At 46.9% G+C, this 26471-nt stretch overlaps 1 protein-coding gene across 1 annotated transcript; it reads left to right on the top strand.

Moving 5' to 3' along the window:
• The first annotated feature begins 4409 nt into the window (after positions 1 to 4409).
• Positions 4410 to 23276, top strand: SERPINC1 (serpin family C member 1). Its single transcript, XM_012444575.3, has 7 exons — positions 4410 to 4605; positions 6919 to 7285; positions 9870 to 10085; positions 10977 to 11114; positions 15328 to 15718; positions 19487 to 19551; positions 23022 to 23276. The coding sequence occupies exons 1-7, from the start codon at positions 4565 to 4567 to the stop codon at positions 23196 to 23198; spliced, it is 1395 nt and encodes a 464-aa protein (XP_012299998.2). The 5' UTR covers positions 4410 to 4564; the 3' UTR covers positions 23199 to 23276.
• Positions 23277 to 26471: the final 3195 nt, after the last annotated feature.

Here is a 26471-nt window from a genome sequence, read left to right as displayed (position 1 = left end):
GTTGACCAAGATGGTCTCGATCTCTTGACCTCGTGATCCACCCGCCTCGGCCTCCCAAAGTGCTGTGATTACAGGCGTGAGCCACTGCGCCCGGCCTATTATTATTATTAAATTTGAGATAGGGTCTCACTTTGTTGCCTAGACTGGGGTACAGTGGTGGGATCACAGCTCACTGCAGCCTTGACCTCCCAGGCTCAAGTGATCCTCCCAACTCAGCCTCCTGAAGTAGCTTGGACTACAGGCACACAGCACCATGCCTGGCTAATTTTTTGTATTTTTTTGTAGAGATGGGTTTTGGCCATGTTGGCCAGGCTGGTCTTGAACTCCTGAGTTCAAGCAATCCAGCAGCCTCCCAAAGTGCTGGAATTACAGGCGTGAGCCACCACCCCCAGCCTCCCTTTGCCGTTTCTCTTTCACCACCTACAACGTCCCAAACTAATGTAAAAGCAACAAGCTTTGACCTCACACAACTCTCTTGCTCAACCTTGGAAGAATACCCTTGCCCAATGTTTCTGTTCATACAAGGTGTCAATTCCTCTGGATAAGTAAGCATTTTTTACCTTACTTGATAATCTAAACTTTCCATTTGGGAGGAATTTAAAGTGCTGCAATTTCCTATTATTAAGTTAGCAGAACTACTCTGGACCTGGATTTTTTCAAACAGGAATGTTTATCGAGTGCCTGGTACATCCAGGGCTCCATGCCGTGTGCACAGGACATGTTCAATAAATATTTGCTGTTTTGATTTGGTTTCCCTGAAGCCAAAACTGAACTTTCTAACAGGAGGAGCTGGGCAAATTCCAATGAGATGCCTTGAGAGCCTCAGTTAAATGCTGCCAAGTGATAATGTAGGATTTATTTTGGTAAGTTGAATTTCACCTTAATTAAAATGTCATGTTCACCTAGTAAACTGGGAACCCAAGGGAGTTGGAGACTGCTTTTTGTGCTAGATGCTTTGTCAAATTTCCAAGGAAGCGTTAAGCTTGGAGTTATTCAGTAACCACAGCAGGAGCTGGTTCCTATCTGTTCCCTACCAAGGTCTTACTATTGAGTCCAAAGAAAAGAACAGAACAGCCCAGGTTATGAAGCAACGTACATGGACCTGCTGAATTACCTGCTCATAGAGTTACTACCGAGACTGTAAGCAGGGTTAGGGAAAGAGGAATTTTATCACTGATCTTGAAGGAAGGACTGAAAAAAGAGAGAGGAATCAAATGCTACATTCTCTCCTCTTCATGGTTCCTGGAACCTAGTCCTAACACAGCAAAGCACAAGCCTTCCGATCTTGTTTTCTCTCAGAATTGAGAAAAACAGTGCCACACAGAAGCAGGGAGGCCTTTGCAAAAGCTAATTTTTATGTGATAAACGTTCTTAAGATGTCTCTTTCTAATATTTCCAGTTCTAGAAATATTAGAAATTTCCATGAAAACGTTAATTTTAAAAAATGTAAATTATTTTTCTCTCTTCTTTAGAGACAGGGCCTTGCTCTGTTGCCCAGGCTGGAGTGCACCAGTGTGATTGTAGCTCACTGCAGCCTCGAAATCCTGGACTTAAGGAGTAGCTATGGCTACAGGCACACACCACCACACCCAGCTAATTTTTCAATTGTTTGTAAAGATAGGATGTTGCTATGCTGCTCAGGCTAGTCTTGAATTCCTGGCCTCAAGCAATCCTCTAGCTTCAGCCCCCCAAATCATTACCAGCAAGAGCCACCATGCCCAACCTAAAATATCTTTATTATATTTAAATATACACAATACTAAAATACTTTTCAGAATACCTATGTGTGTGTAAACACACACGCTCACAAATGAGTTCACCCAGCACACAGCTCTTTTCTTTCCCAGTCGAAACCATCTAAGATGAACCAAGAGGAAAGGGATCTGGGATCATTCAAATCTTGATAGTATAATTAAAAGCCAGGGGAGCTGTGTGCAGTGAGTCCCAGAGACCTACGAGAACTCTTGGGAGAGCTGCCGGAGCAGGGTAGTGGAGGGGGCGGAGCAGCCCAGGATCCAGCAGATGATTGCTGCACTCACTCTTCTGGGACAGTTTCCTGAATGTGTCTTCCTTTAAACCTCTGATGGCAATGTGGGAGAGGACAGAGTGAGGCACATTGCTTCTCGGTCGGGAAACATGACAATAGGTCCATTTCTTTCATTCCAGGCCATGGGATCTCAGTTTTCCAAATGTGCTGGGTCCAAGAGGTGAGCGGCAGGGAATACCTGGGCTGCTAACCTCCAGGCCTTAGGATCAGCCTCATCTTCATCATGTGGCTTATGGACTGACCCATGGAAAAAGAAAGAGCTAGTGCATTGAATGCCCAGGCTGAGCTGTGGCTATGCTTATTTGGAATGTGCATCAAATAAAATAAGGATAGACGGGTCGAGTGTGGTACATGTGGTGTGGTGTGGTGTCTGATGCCTTTAATCCCAGCACTTTAGGAGGCTCAAGCAGGAAGAACACTTGAGACCAGGAGTTTGAGACCAGCCTGGTCAATGTTGTGATATCGATTCTACAAAAAACAAATTACTTATGTGTGGTGCAGTGTGTTGTAGTCCCAGCTGGGGAGGCTGTATACATATTTGATGTAGATAGATAGATAGATAGATAGATAGATAGATAGATAGATAGATAGAGACAAAGGAAAAGGTGGTAGTCCCTAGGTTCATTTCTGGGCACTGGATTTGGAGGAAATTATGAATAAGTTTGACAGAGACTATCCCGAGGAGAGCCAGATGGAAAAGAGTTGGACACTGTGGGTTGTAACATGGGAAGTCCTGGACATTTTTTTCATGTCTGTCGTGTTGGGACACAAGAGCTTTGAGAGAGACAGAGACAGGTTTGAATCTCAGCTCTGCTAGTTTGCGATTTGGGGCAAATACTTAATCCTTGTGAAGAGCAGTGTTCTCATCTGTAAACTGGACATAATTAGAATCTTTCTGGTAGAGCTGATGAGAGAATTATATAAGCTAATGCCTGTGAAGCATTTAGTATAGACCCTGGTATATAGTGTTTTTAAATAGCACCTATTAAGATGGCACCTCTGGCTCACGCCTGTAATCCTAGCACTTTGGAAGGCTGAGGCAGGTAGATCACAAGGTCAGGAGATTGAGATTATCCTGGCTAACACAGTGAAACCCTGTTACATGCACCTGTAGTCCCAGCTACTCAGGAGGTCGAGGCAGAGAATTGCTTGAACCCAGGAGGTGGAGGTTGCAGTGAGCCAAGATCGCGCCACTGCACTCCAGCCTGGTGACAGAGTGAGAGTCTGTCTCGAAAAAAAAAGGCACCTATATGATCATAAATCATTCAAATATTTAAAGAGTCTGACCTAAGCTAATGTCTAACACTGAAGTAATGGTTATAGACTATTGAATATTGTACAGAACAGAAGGCTTTTCAGTCGTCTTTAATCTGGGGCGACAGAGGAGCCTCTGGGCATTCTGAGACCCTTTGGGACCGTTCTTGGTAACTGTTCACACTGCTGATGGAGGGCCTCAAAGATCCAGGGTCGGAATCAGCCAAGAACTGAGATACGACTTCAGCCCAGCAGAGACGTCCTCTCTCATAACCGAAGCGCCCTCTAAGATTCCTATGACTGCAACACCTTCAAGGGGTCCCTGATCCCACAGCGGGAAGCGCAGGCGCCCTGGGAACTGGGCGGCCACAATCCTTGTGATAGCGCTTCTGGCCATTTCAGAAGAGGAAAATGCAAACAAACTTGCCCTTTATCTCCATTAGTTTGAATCTACCCAATCTCCCGAATAACTAGTAAAACTAACAATACACATAAATATGATTTCGTTCGTTTTTATTTCAGCAGTTGCATGTGGGTTTTTTACCTGCCCCACACTCCGTCTCCCGACCCCCGATAGAGTTTTGCTAAATATCTCCCAGCTGCTCACACCCCTTAGAAACACGCTTGGCATACACCCCGAGGGCCTTGCTCTTCTGTTCCTGTCCCACCACCTCAGAGCTTCTGGGGAATGGGTCTCTCTCTGGGGGCCACAGGTGTAACCATTGTGTGTTCCTTGGTGTTCAGATGCCCGAAGGTAGCAGCTTGTCCCTTTTCGCCTCCTCTAATCAGATTTCTCTCTTTCTCTCTCTCTCTCTCTTTCTCTATCTCCATAAAGAAAACTATGAGAGGAAATTACAGGTAGAGGGCCAGAAGTTTTTGGACATTAACTATTTCTTCTGATCTGGTTAACCAGAAAGAAAAAGTCCTGCAGACAAATTTCTCCTCGGTCAGGTATTTCCTAACCAGGTCTGTGACGGTGAGGAGAGTGAGGGAGCGCGGGCAGAGAGGCGGCTCGCTCTTTCCCTGGCCCTGACTGAACTTTAAAACTTCTCTGCTAATCAAACAACACCCGGGCTCTACACTTTGCTTAACCCTGGGAACTGGTCATCAGCCTTTGACCTCAGTCCTCTCCTCCTGACCAGCTCCTTGCTTCACCCTGGCCTCTGGAACCTCTGTGAGATTTAGAGGCAAGACCCAGTTTTCAGACGGATCGCCTCAGACCACACCATCTCCAACCGCCCAGCCCCGCGAAGATTGGCGAGCATGTATTCCAACGCGATAGGAGCTGGAGGCTCTGGAAAAAGGTAAGAGGGGTGCGCTTTCCCGTTGCCCGCCCTCACTGGGTGTTCTGACCGCCGAAGGACCCCTGGGAATGGCCTCCAACGCCTCGGAGAAGACCGGGCCCTCTCCCTGAAGACCCGCTTGGAAGACGTCCTTTCAAGCGCCCTCCCTCTCGCCCTCTCACTCCGCTCTTGGGGTAAGGCCTTTCCTAAGCCACACCTTGGGTCCCTAGCCTAAGAAACGGGGGGGTGTCGTCCCTGGTGTAAAGAGGCTGTGCAGGGGGCCGGCACTCACGGGAGTCCAGGGGACGCTCCACGGGGAGTCCTCAGGGCCTGCCATGCATCGGGGAGGGGGCAGACGCTACCCGCGAGGACCTCCTCACTCCCTTTCCGCTCCGTCTGCCACTCAGATCCCCCCACCCCACCCCCACCCCAGAGCCCAGTGACCTCTGACTAAAGGGCCGAAGCCCCGCTTCCTCTTCTCACAGTGAGAGCGGTCCCTCCCTCAGCGCCACTCACACTTCCTTCTTCATCCGAGTTTGTCACCGGAGGCTGGAAACGGGGCGGTGGCGCGGCCGTCTTGGTTTTAACTTGTGCTTCACAGCCCTCCCCGGGCCCCTCAGCCTCGAATTGCACTTGCAAATGTAGCCGGACAGAGTGGGGAACCGAATGTAGCCGGACAGAGTGGGGAACCGAATGTAGCCGGACAGAGTGGGGAACCGAAGGCAGTGGAGACCGGAAGATGAGTGCAGGGTCTTCCCTCTCCCTCTCCCGCTTCAGCCTCTGCTTTGCGCGTCTCCCTTGGTGCCTCCGCTTCCCTCCCACTTTGCGCCTGTGTTCCTGAAAGGGCTGTAGGACTGGCCTCAGAGCAGGCGAGAGGGCGAGTCCCCCTCATCTGCCCCCGCTTCCAGACAGCCCCACGCTTGCCCGCCAGACCACGTCCGTGAATCTGCACTGGGCGCCCGTCTTTCTCTGCCAGGAGAAGATGGGAAGACCCAGCACCCACGGACAGACTCCCTTCTCTACACCCAGGGACCCTCAACCCGCTGGAGGCGGCCCCTGGCCCACTGTGTCGTATCTACAAAAAATATTACAAGAGACTTTTTCTCTTGGTTTGCTTCATCGAGTGTCCCAACTACCTCACTTTTTAAAAAATGTGATACTAGCTTCGTTTACCTTTATTGAATCCATGTTGGAGATACTAAAAATTCCAGGCAATAAAAATGGATGAGAGCCTGAACTAAAGCAGTGGCAATAACTCGTGAAACAGCAAAGAAACAGAACTGACTGACTCTGGGGTCTGACTAAATGAGGAGCGAGAGAGGGAGGAATCCAGGGTGACTCTCTGGTTTCTGGACTGGATTCACTAAGCCCATTCACTGAGCTGGAGTACACATGGAGCAGGCGCTTGGGGGAGAATTAATTGCCATGAGTTCAGTTTGGTCCTATTTCCCTAAAGAACTTGTCGGAGTTTCTAGTGGAATTGTCTAGCAAACAGTCGGTCTGGAGTTCAGTGGAAGGGTGAGGGTGGAGCTGGAAATGCGGGAATCTTCAACACACAGATGTCGCCTGTGTTTTTTTTGTTGTTGTTGTTTTTTCTTTGAGACTGAGTCTCGTTCTTGTCACCCAGGTTGGAGTGCAGTGGCGCAATCTCAGCTCACTGCAACCTCGCCTCCCAGGTGCAAGCAATTCTGCCTCAGCCTCCCGAGTAGCTGGGAACACAGGTGTGCACCATCATACCCAGCTAATTTTTGTATTTTTAGTAGAGATGGCGTTTCACCAGGTTGTCTGGCTGATCTTGAACACCTGCTCAAGTGATCTGCCCACCTCAGCTTCCCAAAGGGCTGGGATTACAGGCATGAGCCACCGCGCCCGGCCAGATACTGCCTTTGCTCCATCCATTTCCTCTTACCTCTCTTGTGTTGCTGAAATCTCCCTGCCGCATCCATCAGAGTCCTTCCCCAGTTTCTGCAGACGGCTCCCCATACTGCCCTGACTCTTCACTGGGCACGGAAGTTCCCGGCCGGATTTTTGGGCATGCACGTTCCATCTCACGAACAGGAAGCTTCTCATTCTTTCTTCTTCAGGCATGGGGCCTTGAGCACATAATACTTCAAATAACCATCAGTTAATTCTAATTCCAACATGACCATGTCCAGGCAAGTGAACTATCCCCTGGCAAGAAGTCTAGGACTGAACTTGTCCTGGGCCTTGTACCCGGTTAGCCCTTCTCTTGGCCACGCCAGGTGGGCCGGCATCCTCTGCTTTCCTGGGGCAACTCTGTAGTGGGCAGTGGGGTTGCAGCCTAGCTTAACTCAGCATTTTGTTCCCTTACAGGAAGGCACATCTTCTGTCCTTGCTGCTCATTGGCCTCTGGGGCTGTGTGACCTGTCAGGAGAGCCCTAAAGACATCTGCATAGCCAAGCCCCGGGACATTCCCATGAATCCCATGTGCATTTACCGCTCCCCAGAGAAGAAGGCAACTGAGGATGAGGGCTCAGAACAGAAGATCCCCGAGGCCACCAACCCGCGCGTCTGGGAACTGTCCAAGGCCAATTCTCGCTTTGCTACCACCTTCTATCAGCACCTGGCAGACTCCAAGAATGACAATGACAACATTTTCCTGTCACCCCTGAGTATCTCCACGGCTTTTGCTATGACCAAGCTGGGTGCCTGTAATGACACCCTCAAGCAACTGATGGAGGTATGACCCACAGGCCTTCTGCCCAGCCACCTTGCTAGGAGCACCTTTGGGGCTTCCCTAGGTCCAATGACTCCTACACCAACTCTGCAGGCCACTAGGGGTGCTCATTATGCGTTATCATTCCCTTTGAATCACTACTTCATGTGTTATAATTCCCTTTGAAAATAATTTTTTTTTTAGGGCCGGGCGCGGTGGCTTACGCCTATAATCCCAGCACTTTGGGAGGCCGAGGCGGGTGGATCACAAGGTCAAGAGATCGAGACCATCCTGGTCAACATGGTGAAACCCTGTCTCTACTAAAAATACAAAAAATTAGCTGGGCATGGTGGCGCGTGCCTGTAATCCCAGCTACTCAGGAGGCTGAGGCAGAAGAATTGCCTGAACCCAGGAGGCGGAGGTTGCAGTGAGCCGAGATCGCGCCATTGCCTTCCAGCCTGGGTAACAAGAGCGAAACTCCATCTCAAAAAAAAAAAAAAAGAAAGAAAATAATTTTTTTTTAATTAGGCAAGGAATTATCACTTGGATATCTGCCTGGTAAATCCAGGTTTCCTCTTTTGAGCTACCTTAAAATGGGGGAAGGCTTGTGTCTCTTTTAACTTCTCTTTTTAGTAGTTCTTTCATCTGTATGTTTACTCACTAATTTGATCATTTATCTATTTATTTATTCAGCACTTCTTCTGTGCCAGGCGCTATGTTGGGAGGTGGAGATTCCCAGCCCCTCCCCTGGTAGGAGAAGAGGAGCTTTACCATCTGGTGACATCAGGCATATGGGCTCTTGTGGAAAAAAATTCTAGGATAATTTTTTTTTTTTTTTTTTTTTGAGATAGAGTCTCACTCTGTCACCCAGGCTGGAGTGCAGTGACACAATCTTAGTTCACTGCAACCTCCACCTCCCGGGTTCAAGCAATTCTCCCACCTCAGCCTCCTGCGTAGCTGGAATTAGAGGCACACACAACCACACCCGGCTAATTTTTGTATTTTTAGTAGAGACAGGGTTTCACCATGTTGGCCAGGCTGGTCTCAAACTCTTGACCTCAAGGGATCTGCCTGCCTCGGTCTCCCAAAGTGCTGGGATTACACGCGTGAGCCACTGCACCCGGCCGAGGATGTATATTGAGACCAGAGGCCCAGGAAAGCCAGGGAAAGGCTCAAGGATGTGAGAGCGTTTTCTAGCTCTAGAAAGTAAGGATCATTTCAGATCAGTGACTTAGTTCCCACCCTGCCCCCGCCCCCCACCGCCTTTTGTGGGAGGGAAGTAAGAAGAAATAAGAAATGGCATAAATTGATCACTATTGGCCTCTGGGGCTATGATAAGTCATGGATGGAAACACTAGATCTTTAATCTGTGCTTGGCTTGGCTACCTGACAGTCTTTCTTCAGGTTGAATCACACTTTGGAAGCAGAGATCATCGATAGGGAGGCATGAGGCCCTTCAAGATGGTATATGGTGCTTATTTGAACCTTGGACATTAAAGTATGTGGGTCTTAGAGGGTTCCTTCTATTCTAGTGGTCAATTTCCATGGAACTTCATCACCTTTGCTCAGGCTTCTGGGGTGAGTTAACCCAACTCTTCACTCCCCAAAAGAAACTTTAGGTTTAAAAACTCTTAAAACACTAAATACTGCCTTCTCGGGGCCCTCAGTCATTTCTGTGTACATTGGTACTGGTCCCAAAGCACTTCCATATCCCTCATGTCTCTGTCCCCAAGTAAGATCTTAAATGTAACCCTTCCTGTAAGAAGAACAGAACACTGTTTCCAAACCAAGCATGTTCCTTGGGTCCTCCCCTTTAGACAAATGCCATGTGTTGGGAAAGCAGGGTGAGACTGAATCTCCCTGGAGAAAAGAGAAACTCAGCACCAAGCTTTTGATCAAAAGCAAAATCCCCCCCCCCCCCCCGCCCAAAAAAAGTACCTACTGGAACAAAATCGGGAAAACCAAAGGCAGAGAACAGATAAAATCCAAAAGGCTTTCTGTAGCCTAAGGAGAGAGCATGGAAAGGGTGGGAGGGGATCAGCCTCACCCATTTTGCCTTAGGGATGGTGAAGGTGGGCGTTGGGGATTCCAGCTGCAATGGCTATGACAGGCATGGGTGACTTCTAAGTCCTTTTCAACCCCGAGACTTTTTGATTCTGGGCCTGTTTAACCCCTTGCTGATAGATTCACTCTTCCTTCTTCACCCCTACCACCAGTATCCCAGAGCCTCCATGAGCAGCTGGCCCCAGTAGATGCCACAAAAGTGTTTCTTACAAGAAGGGACACTGTTCTGATTCTCTTTTCTGTCCAGAATCACCAAGAGGACTTCTCCTATTCTAGCAAGAAAACACCCGTGTGTTGATCTAGAGCCCTTTAGAGACTTTAGGTGGCAACCCTGTCTCTCTTTTTCCCTTTACCCTTCCTACCCGTCATTCTTCTTTTATCCCTTTATTCCTCAGAACACACAGGAGTTGAGCATTTATGCTGTGCCAGGCACTGTGCTTGAAGAAGTTCACAACCGAGGAGGCTGAGACAGCAGCATGTGCTCTCCACTCATGTTAGCTAGGCTGCTCACCAAACCCACACCATTTTCTTTTGACTTCTATAGGTATTTAAGTTTGACACCATATCTGAGAAAACATCTGATCAGATCCACTTCTTCTTTGCCAAACTGAACTGCCGACTCTATCGAAAAGCCAACAAGTCCTCCAAGTTGGTATCAGCCAATCGCCTTTTTGGAGACAAATCCCTTACCTTCAATGAGACCTACCAGGACATCAGCGAGTTGGTATATGGAGCCAAACTCCAGCCCCTGGACTTCAAGGTGAGTTGCAGATGTTATCCCTGACCTACGAGTTCTTCCTCTCCACTCAGAGATTGACGAGGTGGAGAAACAGCATCCAAATTCACACTGCTTTGCTGCTGAAGACTGCTGGCAGGCTGACTGCAAGTCAGAACCCCTGGAATAGTTTATTCTGACTTGAAACCTGAGAAATCAATGGTATCCATGCTTAGATTTTAGTGACTGTCCAGAAAATGTGAATAAGTAATCAATTCATTCATTCCATCCACCAACTTCAAATACATACCAAAGAGTGTTTTGAAGATGCCAGTCCTACAAGATATCTTATTTAATTTGAAAACTTATCATGGTCAAATAAAGTTGGTACATGGTGAATGTTGTATATTCTCTTCTTGAAGATTCAGGAAGCACATGGGCCTATGAAGGCCTGAGAAACTCTACAACCAAGAAATCTGTTGGCTTAATTCAGTCAGTATTCCTCAACCTTATTTGACCACATGGACATCTCTCTCCTCCATATAACCTGCCAACCCCTTATAACCTGCCATCATTCATTGCTTCCCCGGAACATGTCTTGGAAACTCTACTTTTGTGAGTTCAGGGTTTCCAAAGTCAGAGAAAACAATATTTTATCTTCTTTTTCCCAGACTATTTTCTCCTTCCTTCTTTTCATTTCCTTTATTTTTTCCTGTTTCTTTTTGTTCTTTTTCTTCTGATAATATTTATTAGCTACGGGAAAGATTCCTGGCACTATATTAGGTATGTGAAGTTTCCCCAATGTGGGTTAGAGCAATGGCTTCTTAGTCAAGTGGTGGGAAAAGGCAGAGGGATGATGAGAGAAATGCTGCCCGGGAAAATGGAAAAGCCAATTGAATAGCACAGGTGAGCAGGTTTCTTTCCTGTTCTCCTCAGGAAAATGCAGAGAAATCCAGAGTGGCCATCAACAAATGGGTGTCCAATAAGACCGAAGGCCGAATCGCTGACGTCATTCCCCCGGAAGCCATCAATGAACTCACTGTTCTGGTGCTGGTTAACACCATTTACTTCAAGGTACTCAGAATGGCCCTGGAGAGCCCCCAGGGACTTCCTCTTGCTCTTCAACTTACCCTCCTTTCGTCTTTTTCTTTAATGGTGAGACTAAAGCCCTGAGGGCAAATGAATGCCTAAAGCTACACAGGTCAGCAGGGCAGGTCAATCTAAATGGGCAAAAAAGGCCTAAGGGCTGAGTGAAAAGATTCCCGACAGTAGAAGGCAGAGCTGAACCAACTTCTCCAAAGGTCCTGCCTCTGCCTCCTTGTCCCTACCCTTATTTCCTCCTTGCCTCCATTTATTTTTATTTTTTAATACAGAATCCCACTCTGTTGCCCAGGCTGGAGTGCAGTGGCACAGTCACAGCTCACTGCAGCCTTGAGCTCCCAGGCTCCAACAGTCCTCCCACCTCAGCCTCCCAAGTAGATGGGGCTACAGGTGCACGCCACCATACCAGGCTAATTTTTAAATTTTTTGTATGTTGCCCAGGCTGGTCTTGAACTCGTGGGCTCAAGCAGTCCTCCTGCCTTGGCCTCCTATAGTGCTGGGATAACAGGCATGAACCATCACACGTGACCAGCTTACCCTCTTTCACACTACTGGGCATGTGTCAGTAGATCCTTTCTGAGAAATGGTCCATGCATGATCTGGGAAGACAAATGCATTTGCTGAGAGCCCAGAATCTTTTGAACCATGGCTGCTGGGCTACCGTACAGGGAGGTGTGGTAGTGTCCCCAGGCTGATGGCAGAGTGGGCACACAAACAAACCCATCACACCCCACTGCAAGGTGTGCACAGTGACAAACTCTCATATATATGTGATTCTGCTGTCTAGTTAACTCCATTTTGAAATCTGGAAGAAAATGACAGAGTCAATGTGTTAACAGTCTTCAGTGCTGCGATTTTTCCCCATCATCTGAAGCAGCTTCTACAATGACTCAAAGTTCCCTTTGCCTAAATCTTATTTTTGAAAATTTATTTTTATATTCCTTTTTTTTTTTTATTTTTGAGATGGAGTCTTGCACTGTCACCAGGCTGGAGTGCAATGGCGTGATCTCAGCTTGCAGCAACCTCCACCTCCCGCGTTCACGGGGAGGTTGATTCTCCTGCCTCAGCCCTCTGGAGTAGCTGAGATTCAGGCACACACCACCACACCCGTCTAATTTTTTGTATTTTTAGTAGAGATGGGGTTTCACTATGTTGTCCAGACTGGTCTCGAACTCCTGACCGCATGATCTGACCACCTCGGCCTCCCAAAGTGCTGGGATTACAGGCATGAGCCACCTCGCCCAGCTGTTTTTATATTCTTTACCTTTTTTTTTTCTTTTTTTGAGGCAGAGTCTTGCTCTGTTGCCCAGACTGGAGTGCAGTGGCATAATCTTGCTCACTGCAACCTCTGCCTTCCAGGTTCAAGTGATTCTCCTGCCTCAGCCTCCCAGGTAGCTGGGATTACAGGCGCATGCCACCACACCTGGCTAATTTTTGTATTTTTAGTAGAGACAAGGTTTCACCATGTTGGTCAGGCTGGTCTTGAACACCTGACCTTGTGATCCACCCACCTCGGCCTCCCAAAGTGCTGGGATCACAGGCGTGAGCCACCATACCTGGCCTATATTCTTTATCTTTCTTTTTTTTTTTTTTTTTTTTTGAGTCGGAGTTTCGCTCTCGTTACCCAGGCTGGAGTGCAATGGCGCGATCTCGGCTCACTGCAACCTCCGCCTCCTGGGTTCAGGCAATTCTCCTGCCTCAGCCTCCTGAGTAGCTGGTATTACAGGCACGCGCCACCATGCCCAGCTAATTTTTTTTTTTTTTGTATTAGTAGAGACGGGGTTTCACAATGTTGACCAGGATGGTCTCGATCTCTTGACCTCGTGATCCACCCGCCTCGGCCTCCCAAAGTGCTGGGATTACAGGCTTGAGCCACCGCGCCCGGCCTTCTTTATCTTTTTAAAAATTATTTTCTTTCCTGTAAAATGCAGTTTTAGCCTAAATCTTCTGAGCTTCCAGGTGCCAGGCTCACCTCAGACCTGGTGGAGGTGTATTACTTACCGATGCAGAAGGCCTTGTTTTCCTCAGAGTAGTGTTCTGAAGACTGTGTCAACCTGATTACATTTAAAGAGGAAAAGTAAGAGGGGAGTGGTAATAAGCAGACTGCTGATGCTCAGGAGACCATCAGCTTAAGGCAGGTGGAATTGTGGCAATTTTGCCCATCCTGGGATGTGCTCCAGGTACATCCTTCCCTCCCATGGGGCCTAGGGGATTAGCCAGTCCCTGCTGCTATCAGTCACTCTGTCTCTTACGGTTTCTCGCTCACCAAAGATAGAGCAGACTGTATTTCCACTATATGTATTTGCCCTTTACAGTTTGCAGAACAATTTGCCGTTTATTAGCCCTCTTGATCCTGACGACATCACAAATAAAACCAGAGCCACTTGGACAGATTACTTAACTTTAAATCTTGACTTCCATTTCTGATTGTGTGAACTCAGGTGAGTTACCTGAGACCTTTTTTTTTTTTTTTTTTCTGAGACAGAGCCTCGCTTTGTCACCCAGTTTGGAGTGCAATGATCTCAGCTCACTGCAACCTCTGCCTCCTGGGTTCAAGCGATTCTCCTGCTTCAGCGTCCCGAGTAGCTGGGATTACAGGTGTGTGCCACCACGCCCAGCTAATTTTTGTATTTTTAGTAGAGACGGGGTTTCACCATGTTGACCAGGATGGCCTCGATCTCTTGACCTCGTGATCCATCCACCTTGGCTTCCCAAAGTGCTGGGATTACAGGCGTGAGCCACCATGCCCGGCCTACCTGAGACCTTTCTATGCTCCAATTTCTGCATCTATAATATGGTAATAATGATACGTCTACCATATAGGGGTACTGAGGTAGTTACTGCAAGTAAATAAGGTGTAAGTTAATGCATGTAAAATGCTTAGAACAGTGCCTGGCACACAGTAAGCATTCTATAAATATTAGCTATCACCAGCTCCTAGTTTACAGATGAGAAACCACCACTCAGAAGAGTTAAATGGGCCAGGCAGGGTGACTCACACTTATGATCCCAGAACTTTGGGAAGCTGAGGCAGGAGGATCACTGAAGCACAGAAGTTCAAGACCAGCCTGGGCAGCACAGGGAGATCCCATATTTACAAAAAGTGAAAGTTAGCCGGGCATGGTGGTGCACTCCTGTAGTCCTAGCCACCTGGGAAGCTGAAGTGGGAGGATAGCTTGAGCCTGGGAGGTTGAGGCTGCAATGAGCCATGAGCTTGCCACTGCATCACTCCAACATGGGACACAGAGTGAGACCTTGTCTGCCACCAAAAAAGAAGAGTTAAACGGCCTGTCTCCAAATCAAAGAGCTAGAAAGTGATAAGAATCGCAATTTTCTTTTTTTTTTTTTTTTTAAATTTTATTTGATCCTTGGTGCTAAACCAAGAATTGAAATTTTCAAGTGTGTCTTCTATCTCAGGGTCCCTCCCAGTTTGAAGAGGAAGTCAGTCAGGACGCATCCTCTGCTTGTTATCTATGTCTGTGTCTGGCAGAGCCTAGGACTTTTGAGGTTGGCCCTTAGAAAAGAGGTCTGGGGACTCATGCCTGTAATCCCAGCACTTTGAGAGGCCGAGGCATGTGGATCACCTGAAGTTAGGAGTTCGAGACCAGCCTGGCCCACATGGCAAAACCCCATCTCTACAAATACAAAAATTAGCCGGGCATGGTGGTGGGTGCCTGTAATCCAAGCAACTTGGGAGCTGAGGCAGGAGAATTGCTTGAACCCGGTAGGTGGAGGTTGCAGTGAGCTGAAATCATGCCATTGCACTCCAGCCTGGGCAACAAGAGCAAAACTTGGTCTCAAAAAAAAAAAAGAAAAGAAAAAGAAAAGAGGTTGGTGGAAGGCAGACAGCACAAGGCAATTAGATTTAAACTCAAGAAGAGATTTGCAGAGAGGCTTGCACATTGTTCTTGGTTTTGGTTTTTATTTTTCTGATTATAGAAGCAAATACGGCTGAAAATCTGGGGAAATACAGAAAAGTACACAGAGAAAAACCTACTCATAATTCCATCATTCTGACATAGTCATTATTAACCTTTTTGCGCATATCCCTCCAGTCTTTTTTCCTAATAATTATACTTATCTATTAATGTAATACTATAATATGAATGCTTTGTATCAATAAATATCCTCCTATAGATGTTCTTGTTGTCGCTTTGTGATTCTCTGACCTGGTGTTCTCTTCCAGGGCCTGTGGAAGTCAAAGTTCAGCCCTGAGAACACAAGGAAGGAACTGTTCTACAAGGCTGATGAAGAGTCATGTTCAGTGTCTATGATGTACCAGGAAGGCAAGTTCCGTTATCGGCGCGTGGCTGAAGGCACCCAGGTGCTTGAGTTGCCCTTCAAGGGTGATGACATCACCATGGTGCTCATCCTACCCAAGCCTGAGAAGAGCCTGGCCAAGGTGGAGCGGGAACTCACCCCAGAGGTACTGCAGGAGTGGCTGGATGAGTTGGAGGAGACGGTGCTTGTGGTCCACATGCCCCGCTTCCGCATTGAGGACGGCTTCAGTTTGAAGGAGCAGCTGCAAGACATGGGCCTTGTCGATCTATTCAGCCCTGAAAAGTCCAAACTCCCAGGTTAGTCTAGGAAGGAGTTTCCTCCTCTCTCTACTCACAGGGTAGTCTGACCAAAGGTGGAGGAGTTGGAGAAAACACAGAAAGGAGCAACAAGTCAGGACACCAGGATTCTGATCCCAGTTTCTACTGCTAACTTGTGGAAATCTCTTTTCCTTTTGAAGCCTCAGTTTCCTCTCCCGTAAAAGGGAGGTTTGTTCTTGGATCTCCATGGGCCCAGCCAGCACTGGTACCCTGTGGGTCTGTATCAGCTAGAGGAGACAGGACCAGGTGGCGAGGGATTTGAAAGGGCATTGGAATTCAAAGAGACAGTAAGAGCTGGGGAAATTGGGTTCCCATTAAACAGGCTTCACTCTGTCGCCCAGGCTGGATCTCAGCTCACTGCAACCTCCACCCCCTGGGTTCCAGTGACTATAATCCTGAGTAGCTGGGATTACAGGCACCTCCCGCGGCACCCGGCTAATTTTTGCATTTGGTTTTTGTTTTTATTTTTGAGAAGGAGTCTTCCCAGTCACCCAAGCTGGAGTGCAGTGGCGAGATCTCAGCTCACTGCAATCTCTGCCTCCCGGGTTCAAGCTATTCTTATGTCTCAGCCTCCTGAGTAGCTGGGATTACAGGCGCCCACCACCACACCTGGCTAATTTTTGGGGTTTTCCCATGTTGGTCAGGTTGGCCTCAAACTTCTGACCTCAGGTGATCCATCTGCCTCAGCCTCCCAAAGTGCTGGGATTACAGGTATGAGCCACCATGCTCGGCTTCTTTAAAAGATATATATATATATATATATATATATTTTTTTTTTTTTTTTTTTTTTGAGACAGAGTTTCGCTCTTGTTACCCAGGCTGGAGTGCAATGGCGCGATCTCGGCTCGCCGCAACCTCTGCCTCCCGGGTTCGGGCAATTCACCTGCCTCAGCCTCCTGAGTAGCTGGGATTACAGGCATGCGCCACCACACCTGGCTAATTTTTGTATTTTTAGTAGAGATGGGGTTTTCCCATGTTGGTCAGGTTGGCCTCAAACTCCTGACCTCAGGTGATCCATCTGCCTCAGCCTCCCAAAGTGCTGGGATTACAGGTATGAGCCACCGTGCTCGGCTTCTTTAAAAGATATATATATATATATATATATATATATATATTTTTTTTTTTTTTTTTTTTTTTTTTTTGAGACAGAGTTTCGCTCTTGTTACCCAGGCTGGAGTGCAATGGCGCAACCTCTGCCTCCCGGGTTCAGGCAATTCACCTGCCTCAGCCTCCTGAGTAGCTGGGATTACAGGCATGCGCCACCATGCCCAGCTAATTTTTTGTATTTTTAGTAGAGATGAGGTTTCACCATGTTGACCAGGATGGTCTCGATCTCTTGACCTCGTGATCCACCCACCTCGGCCTCCCAAAGTGCTGGGATTACAGGCGTGAGCCACCGCACCCAGCTTAAAAGATATTTTAATGCAGATCACCATGTCAAGAGTTAGAGACCAGCCTGGCCAACATGGTGAAACCACGTCTCTACTAAGAACACAAAAATTAGCCGGACGAGATGGCACATGCCTGTAATCCCAGCTACTCAGGAGGCTGAGGCAGGAGAATCGCTTGAACCCGGGAGGCAGAGGTTGCAGTGAGCCAAGATTGCACCACTGCACTTCAGCCTGGATGACAGAGCAAGACTCTATCTCGGAAAAAAAAAAAAAAAAAAAGGTATTTTACCACTTATTTAGCGATAGGGTCTCACTCTGTCACTCAGACTGGAGTGCAGTGGTGTGATCACAGTACACTACAGCGTCGACCTCCTGGATTCAGGCAATCCTCCCAGCTCTACCTCCCAAGAGGCTAGGACTACAGGCATGCGCCACTGTACCTGGCTAAATTTTTTATTTTTTGCAGAGACAGTTTCACTATGTTGCTCAGGCTGGTCTCGAACTTGTGGGCTCAAATGATCCTCCCACCTCGACCTCCCTAAGTGCTGGGATTACAAGTGTGAGCCACCGTGGCCTGCCAACTTCTTTAAAAGATATATATATATATATTTTTTAGGCAGAGTACGGTGGCTCACACCTGTAATCCCAGCACTTTGGGAGGCCGAGGCAGGCAGATCATGAGGTCAGGAGTTCAAGACCAGCCTGGCCAGCATAGTGAAACCCCCGTCTCTACTAAAGATACAAAAAATTGGCAGGGCCTGGTGGCACGCACATGTAATCCCAGCTACTTGGGAGGCCGAGGCAGGAGAATTGCTTGAACCTAGGAGGCAGAGGTTGCAGTGAGCTGAGATCACACCATTGCGCTCCAGCCTGGGTGACTGGGCGAGACTCTGTCTCAGTGAGATTTTTGAGACGGAATATATAAATACATAGTAATAAGTTTATGACATTAAGTAATTGGATTTATCTTTATTGGACTGTCTTTTTTTTTCTTTTTTTTTTTATGTAGTATATATACACCATGGAATTTTTTTTTTTTTTTTATGTTTTGGGCTGTCTTTAAACTAGTTTTATTTATTATTTATTTATTTATTTATTTATTATTGAGACGGAGTTTCGCTCTTGTTACCCAGGCTGGAGTGTAATGGCGCGATCTCGGCTCACCACAACCTCCGCCTCCTGGGTTCAGGCAATTCTCCTGCCTCAGCCTCCTGAGTAGCTGGGATTACACGCATGCGCCACCATGCCCAGCTAATTTTTTGTATTTTTAGTAGAGACGGGGTTTCACCATGTTGACCAGGATGGTCTCGATCTCTTGACCTCGTGATGCACCCACCTCGGCCTCCCAAAGTGCTGGGATTACAGGCGTGAGCCACCGCGCCCGGCCCTAAGCTAGTTTTAAAAACTAAAAATGTTGCCAGACTGGAAAGAAAGATGTTCCTTCTAGATGGAGTGAGTTTTTTCTGTAAGAACAGAGTGTTGCCCTTTCCCTCTCCCACAAAGAGCTGAAGCCTGAGACTGAATTCTCAGGAGCCACAGTGAACAAGCCCAAACTACTTTATTATTATTATTATTATTATTGCTGAGACAGAGTTTTGCTCTTGTTGCCCAGGCTGGAGTGCAATGGCAAGATCTTGGCTCTACTGCAACTTCCACCTCCCAGGTTCAAGCGATTATCCTGCCTCGGCCTCCTGAGTAGCTGGGATTACAGGCGTGCGCCACCACACCTGGCTAATTTTTGTATTTTTATAGTAGAGACAGGGTTTCACCATATTAGTCAGACTGGTTTGGAACTCTTGACCGCAGGTGATCTGTCCACCTTGGCCTCCCAAAGTGCTGGGATTACAGGCGTGAGCCACTGCACCTGGCCCCCAAAGTATTTTATTACTTTAACACATTTTCACTGTGGGGGTATGATTAGGTGACGATTTAGGACTTCTTACATTTCAAAAAGCCCCAAAGGATCTCTTTTTTGTTTTCTTGAGATGGAGTTTTGCTCTTGTTGCCCAGGCTGGAGTGCAATGGCGAGATCTTGGCTCTACTGCAACTTCCACCTCCCAGGTTCAAGCGATTATCCTGCCTCGGCCTCCTGAGTAGCTGGGATTACAGGCGTGCGCCACCACACCCGGCTAATTTTTGTATTTTTAGTAGAGACGGGGTTTCTCCATGTTGGTCAGACTGGTCTGGAGCTTCTGATGTCAGGTGATCCGCTTGCCTCGGCCTCCTAAAGTGCTAGTATTACAGGTGTAAGCCACCACATCCAGCTGAGGATCTCTTAATTCAAATTGAATTCCCATCTGTTGGTTGACAGCAACTTTCTGCCGTCTCACAAAGCCTTCTCTGGTCTTCCTTCCAGGTATTGTTGCAGAAAGCCGGGATGACCTCTATGTCTCAGATGCATTCCATAAGGCATTTCTTGAGGTGAGTACACCTCCCCGACTCTCTCTGCCTATGCTGCTTTTCTGCCACTTTATTATTCAGGATTTCATGTGATTTATAACTCTGGAGTTCTCGCTCTGCTAACTCTTAGGGTACAGACAGGAGATGCATGAATGACAGGAGACACATGTGGAAAAGGCCTGTTTCCAGTGTCAATGCATGCAAAAGGCCTCCACAAGGCCTGCTATAATACAGCCCTCCCCACAACCCTCATGGTGTGATTGTTCTGCCTTCCCTCCCACTACCACTTCTGTAGCAGGTCAAGTGGGAACACAAACATATAGGGAGGGTGGTACAAGAAAATAAGCCAGCAAAGGCCATCAAGAAGGAAATTACAGGATGAGGAGGAGAACCAGTAGGGTATGGGGTTGCAGAAACCTAGGGAGAAGTTTTAAGCAAATGGAAAGCATCAGGCCGGGCACAGTGGCTCATGCCTGTAATCCCAACACTCTGGGAGGCCGAGGCAGACGGATCATGAGGTCAGAAGATCGAGACCATCCTGGCTAACACAGTGAAACCCCGTCTCTACTAAAAATACAAAAAATTAGCCAGCCATGGTAGCACATGCTTGTAGTCCCAGCTACTTGGGATGCTGAGGCAGGAGAATCGCTTCTACCTAGGAGACGGAGGTTGCAGTGAGCTGAGATCGCACCACTATACTCCAGCCTCAGCAACAGAGCCAGACTATATCTAAAAAAAAAAAAAAAAAAAAAATGGAAAGCATCTAGTAAGAAGACTCCAGGGGGCCAGGCATGGTGGTTCATGCCTGTAACCCCAGCACCTTGGGAGGCCGAGATGGAAGAATCACTTGAGCCCAGGAGTTCACAACCACCCTGGGCAACATAGTGAGACCCTATCTCTACCAAAACATTTAAAAATAATAATTCAAAAAAAGATTTGAGACTACCCATGGTTTACCTTTCCCTAAGGACAGAATAGTGTAGGCACATACCTAATTGTAATGGATGAAGAGCAAATGGAAGGTAAGAAAGGGAAGCTGGTGTGTGTGCATCACTGACAACTAGAGCACTAGATTACACTGCAGGAAATGAAACGGTGGTCAAATAAACACATACCCTCTCGTGGGAGATGAACACTACACACTGGCATGCTGAGGTCTGAGAAGTCCCACAGTAAAGAGAACGGCTGAATATCATTTAACCTAGTGTTCCCCCAAGAACCTGTGTTAGAGTAATAGCTGTGTACAGCCTGTAGAACTTCTGGTTCTCAAGCAAACACTAACCTATGGACCAACAGCAGTAGTCATCTGGGGAGCTTTGTCTTTGGAGATTCTGGGATGGACCCTGAGAATCCCCACTAAACTCCTCAGGGGATTCTTATGCACAGTGAGATTTGGGAACCACTAGTATAGACTGTTCTTTGCGGGAGTCAGGCTGTGAGGGAAATGAGATGCGCCAGTGGTAGAAAAGTTCCTAGAATTGAAGACATCAAAAAGAAAAAAGGTTGTAGTTAAAGAGAAATGTTTGAGAGCATGGTGCTAGTAAATACAGATCCAGGGCTCAAGCTTAGTGGGAACTGCCTGGTTCAGAGGAAAGTGGAATTTTAATGGGAGTGAGGAAATGTGATAGCTTGAAAGAACACAAGGTTATAGTCTGAGAAAAGGATGCTATTAACATAATTTCAAAGATAGAGCAGTTCAGAGATGGCAAGTCCAAGGTGTAGCCATGGACATGTTTGCTTAAGTGGAATGAGGGTAATGCTCATTGGATTTGATGAAATGAAAGAATTGGGAGGTTAGGGTGTTGAATGGGTCTCCTGTGGAGATTTTTTTTTTCTTTTTTTTTTCACTGAGATGGAGTCTTGCTCTGTCACGCAGGCTGGAGTGCAGTGGCGTGATCTCAGCTCACTGCAACCTCTGCCTCCTAGGTTCAAGTGATCCTCTCAACCTCGGCCTTCCAAGTAGCTGGGACTACAGGCACCTGCCACCATGCTCAGCTAATTTTTGTATTTTTAGTAAAGATGGGGTTTCACCATGTTGGCCAGGCTGGTCTCAAACTCCTGATCTCCAGTGATCCACCCAACTCGGCCTCCCAAAGTGCTGGGATTACAGGTGTGAGCCACCAAACCCGACCTACTGAGATACTTTAATTGTCTCAAATGATAGCACAAGTTGGGGTGGACAGAAAGGCTAAGTGCAAAAACCATCAGTGTGGGGATATAATCTATAGGACAATGGATGTCAATGACCTTTAAGACAATAGCAAGCATAGAGGTATTGAGGTCAGAACAGGGGATTTTACAAGAGTGCTGCATTACTGGTTTTGGAAGTTAAGATGACACTGCCCACATCCTTTTTCATATGGATTTTTGGAAGAAAGAACACTTAGGAAGACCGCAAGGGAAATTGAGTCCTCAGGGTTTTAACTCTTATTGAATATCCTCTTGTAAGGACTCCAATTAGAAGTGGTCAACTCAGACCTCCTTGAGGGGTTTGAGTTACTATTAGGAAGAAGCAGAGGTCTGGATTCATTTTATCCACCTGAGCCCACTACACGATGATGTAAGATTCTTCCGTTGTTCTTAGAACAAAGCTGTTTTCTTTGAAAACCTTGGGAACCCTTAATAAACAGGACCCAACTAATTGTAGATCTGAGAAGCAATTAAAAACAAGAACCTGATTTGAATAAAAGGATCCTGGTCATGCAAACACTCTAGTCTGCTACTAAATTTAGTCCTAGAATGTGCATGAAATAGATAATATGGGAGATAAAGGGTAGGGAAGGGAGGAACAAAGGAAGAGGAAGGAAGAGCAAGAGGCAAGGAGACAGAATTAACCAGCTCCACAAAACTCAGGAAGCCGGTTAATCACATGCTTTCATTAAGCCCAGAAACAGTTTTAGTGATATTCTGGGTCCTGAGGCAAACTCTCTGAAGGCGTTTCCCTCTAGACCTAAGGCTTATCAGCCATGTTCAAATACCATTGTTTCAGTCTATTACTCCAAGAAAAAGGCATCTCATCCAGCCAGAGAACCCACCTCTTTTCGCAGGCCCTAGGTCCTGCGTTGCTCTTTGGAGTAGCTGTATCTTGCATCTTGATGCTCCAAGAGTGAAACTGTTTCAACTATGGAGTTCAGATCTTGAGCCAAAAATCTTTCAGCAGCTAGCACCAAAAATCCACTGTAAAACCATTTACAATGGTACCAGCCAGACATGTGACGACCTGTGTACATTCAGATTTCTGGGTTACCTGAATGGAACTCTTACACTTATTACCTAGCACAAGGCTTGGACAAACACAAGTACCCTACATTCTCTGCGTGAAAGAATGAGTAGAAGTAGGATTCTGGAGGGAATTCAACCTGACCCAAATGTACTTTTTACTGGAAAACAAAAGCATTTTGAGGAATTGCTGTGTCTGTTTATGGTTTACCTGCCAATAATGAACTGCAGAGTGGCTAATGTAGTAGTTTTATTTCCCATGTGACCTGCAGGTAAATGAAGAAGGCAGTGAAGCAGCTGCAAGTACCGCCGTTGTGATTTCTGGCCGTTCGCTAAACCCCAATAGGGTGACCTTCAAGGCCAACAGGCCCTTCCTGGTTTTTATAAGGGAAGTTCCTCTGAACGCTATTATCTTCATGGGCAGAGTAGCCAACCCTTGTGTTAACTAAAGTGTTCTTATTCTTTGCACCTCTTCCTATTTTGGGTTGTGAATAGAAGTAAAAATAAATACAACTACTCCTATCTCACATTATAAATGGACTCTGTATCTGAAATGAAGACAAAGAAAAGGGGAAACATGCTATTGGGACATTTGGTAAAATGATGCTCAAGCCGGGTGCGGTGGCTCATGCCTGTAATCCCAGCACTTTGGGAGGCCGAGGTGGGTGGATCACGAGGTCAAGAGATCGAGGCCATCCCGGTCAACATGGTGAAACCCCGTCTCTACTAAAAATACAAAAAATTAGCTGGGCATGGTGGCGCGTGCCTGTAATCCCAGCTACTCAGGAGGCTGAGGCAGGAGAATTGCCTGAACCCAGGAGGCGGAGGTTGCGGTGAGTCGAGATCGCGCCATTGCACTCCAGCCTGGGTAACAAGAGCAAAACTCCGTCTCAAAAAAAAAAAAAAAAAAAAAAAATGATGCTTTCAGTTGTTCTTTACCCAGTCACCACATCTGGGTCAAGAAAATGAGAGACAGCGGTGGCTCACGCCTGTAATCCCAGCACTTTGGGAGGCCGAGGCGGGTGGATCACGAGGTCAAGAGATCGAGACCATCCTGGTCAACATGGTGAAACCCCGTCTCTACTAATACAAAAAATTAGCTGGGCATGGTGGCGCGTGCCTGTAATCCCAGCTACTCGGGAGGCTGAGGCAGGAGAATTGCCTGAACCCAGGAGGCGGAGGTTGCGGTGAGCCGAGATCGCGCCATTGCACTCCAGCCTGGGTATCAAGAGCGAAACTCCGTCTCAAAAAAAAGAAAATGAGAGACAGCAATGAAAAATGGTAGACAGCCAGAAAGGGAAGGGAGAGTGAATTCTCAATATTTCCATCACACTAAAAAATATCCAGAAATTTAAACACATTAGTTTCTATATACAGAAAAGACAGATTCAAATCTGCATATTAAACCATTTAATTCTCAAACCACTCACATGCATAATGTTCTTTTACACAGTGTTAAAATAGGAAAATGCATTTTTATACAATTTCAAGTATACATTAATAGACTTTTCAGATTACTAACCAAGTTGCTAAGATTTCATTCACATTGTTCTTAAAGCTGTTCAACGAGAAAGCTTTTGCTAAACTGCTTTAAATATGTTTATTAAACCCATATTTTCACTCTTTCTTTGAATCTCCCTCCCCCAACCCGAGTCTCTGCCCACCCTCCTGCCCTCCCCTCTTCCTCGACATGACTGGGCTCCTGGGGCTCTAGGGGACATGCAACCCCACCAAGAACTATTGGCTTGTCATCAGGGGAAGGACAGAATCTTACAGGAGGAGAGACTGAGAACACCTGTCAAATGAAGGGAGAACAAATCTGATACTTAGAAATGACACAAATCAGGACCATATCTTAAGAGTCTTTGTGTTTTCACTTGATTTTTAATTTTAAAAAATCCAGCCTCCCACAAAATACCACCAAAGTTTCTGACAAATTGGTAGCAGAAAAAATGATCTTAGGTAATTTTTCCCCAGTGAACCTTGCAAAATCAGGGCAGGTGTTTAGAACTCTTTTTCAATTTGGTGGTTCTTTTTCCCTTTGGCATGGAGTGGGGGGCGGCTTAAAAATGGATATTACTTATGTGTTTACATTAAGAAATTTGGTTAATTTCACAGGGTCTGGCAAGAGTTCTCCCTCTTTAAGTCTCCTCCTGAAGTAATCTGGCTTCAGGGCCAGGAATAGCCACTCTCCTTAGGAATTAAAGTGCATTTTTTTTTCAGTAAAGGGAAAGAGGGGGAGGTGGTGGTTTACACTTAAGTGATAATGATTAAAGTAGGGTGGGGTGAGAGAAAATCCTATTCCTACATATAGGTATTTATAATTAAGGTCATAACTGTAAGGTTTGTTCTCACCGAGTTTAAAGGGAAGAAACTGAGACCAGCACAAGAAGATCCAATGCGAAGGATTTATTCAGGCTCCCTGACGAGGTTCTGCGGTCCCACAGGAGGGGCCAGAGAAGTTGCACGGACTCCTCTCAGACTTGGGGTTTTATAGGGAGTGGAGGCGTTTGATTGGTTGTGCCCAGGGTGAGTGGGGCCCAGATGGGACAAAATGATAGGAGGGGAGTGGGGCTGGGATGGAACAAAATGGCAGGCAGGGAGTGGGGCCCAGATGGAACAAAATGGCAGGCGGGGAGTGGGGCCCGGATGGGACAAAATGGTAGGCGAGGAGCAGGGCCCGGATGGGACAAAATGGCAGGCGGGGAGTGGGGCCCGGATGGGACAAAATGGTAGGCGAGGAGCAGGGCCCGGATGGGACAAAATGGTAGGTGGGGAGTGGGGCCCAGATGGGACAAAATGGTAGGAGGGGAGTGGGGCCCGGATGGGACAAAATGGTAGGCGAGGAGTGGGGCCCAGATGGGACAAAATGCTATCGGGTAGGTCCTGGTGGGGCTTTTTTCCAGGCTCCCCGTGGTGGGGGTGTGTGTCCGAGCTCCCGGCGAGAGAAGGGGATGTGTCTGAGCTCCCGGCAAGGAAAGGGGGTGTGTCTGAGCTCCCGGCGAGGGGGGGGGGTGTGCGAGCTCCCGGCGAGTGGGGGGGGGGGTGTGCGAGCTCCCGGCGGGGGAGGTGAGGTGTGCGTCCCAGTTCCCGGCGAGACAACCGACCTTACAATAACAAAACTGATGTTCTTAGGAAATAAGATGCACAAAGCCAGTCTAGCACCCTCAGTGGTGCAAGAGCACTATCCTGGTTCACTGACTTTTCTGAGGCATCTTCATTATTAATGGAGTAACTGCTTCAGATGAAAGACACAAATCTCAAACATTAATTTTTTTAAAGGGAAAAAACAGACTGGTAGGTTCTTACAGCTAAAAATACTCTATTTCATTCCCTTTCAGGGATAACATTTTAGAAACTGATTGTCTGTTTTAATATGAATCTTCCTTGATTAGCTAGTTGTAAAAAAAGTTAGATAAATTTGTTGCTTACAAATATTATGGTAGCCTTTAAAAACTTAGGAAGAGGTGGGCATAGTTGATCCTTGCTATCAATCAATATCAACTGAGAGGAAGTGAAATTTTCCTAGGATATCATTATTTGATTGCTACCACCAGAATCTTATTTTCTGGCTAGTTTTCTTTAAATGCTTTACAATTTCTTCTGGAGTTAAAAACCCAAGAGTTTCCCATAGAGAAGTAAATGCTACATTAACAGCTATATAAAAACGTGATGGGCTCAAGATGAGAAGGGGGATCTTGTCCTGGATTCTGGCCTCTGAG

The sequence above is a fragment of the Aotus nancymaae genome, unplaced genomic scaffold, assembly GCF_030222135.1.
Source record: "Aotus nancymaae isolate 86718 unplaced genomic scaffold, 86718_ANA_hifiasm-v0.15.2.pri h1tg000108l, whole genome shotgun sequence".
In the NCBI taxonomy this organism is placed as follows: Eukaryota; Metazoa; Chordata; class Mammalia; order Primates; family Aotidae; genus Aotus; species Aotus nancymaae.
This window is presented reverse-complemented; position numbering and strand designations above follow the sequence as displayed.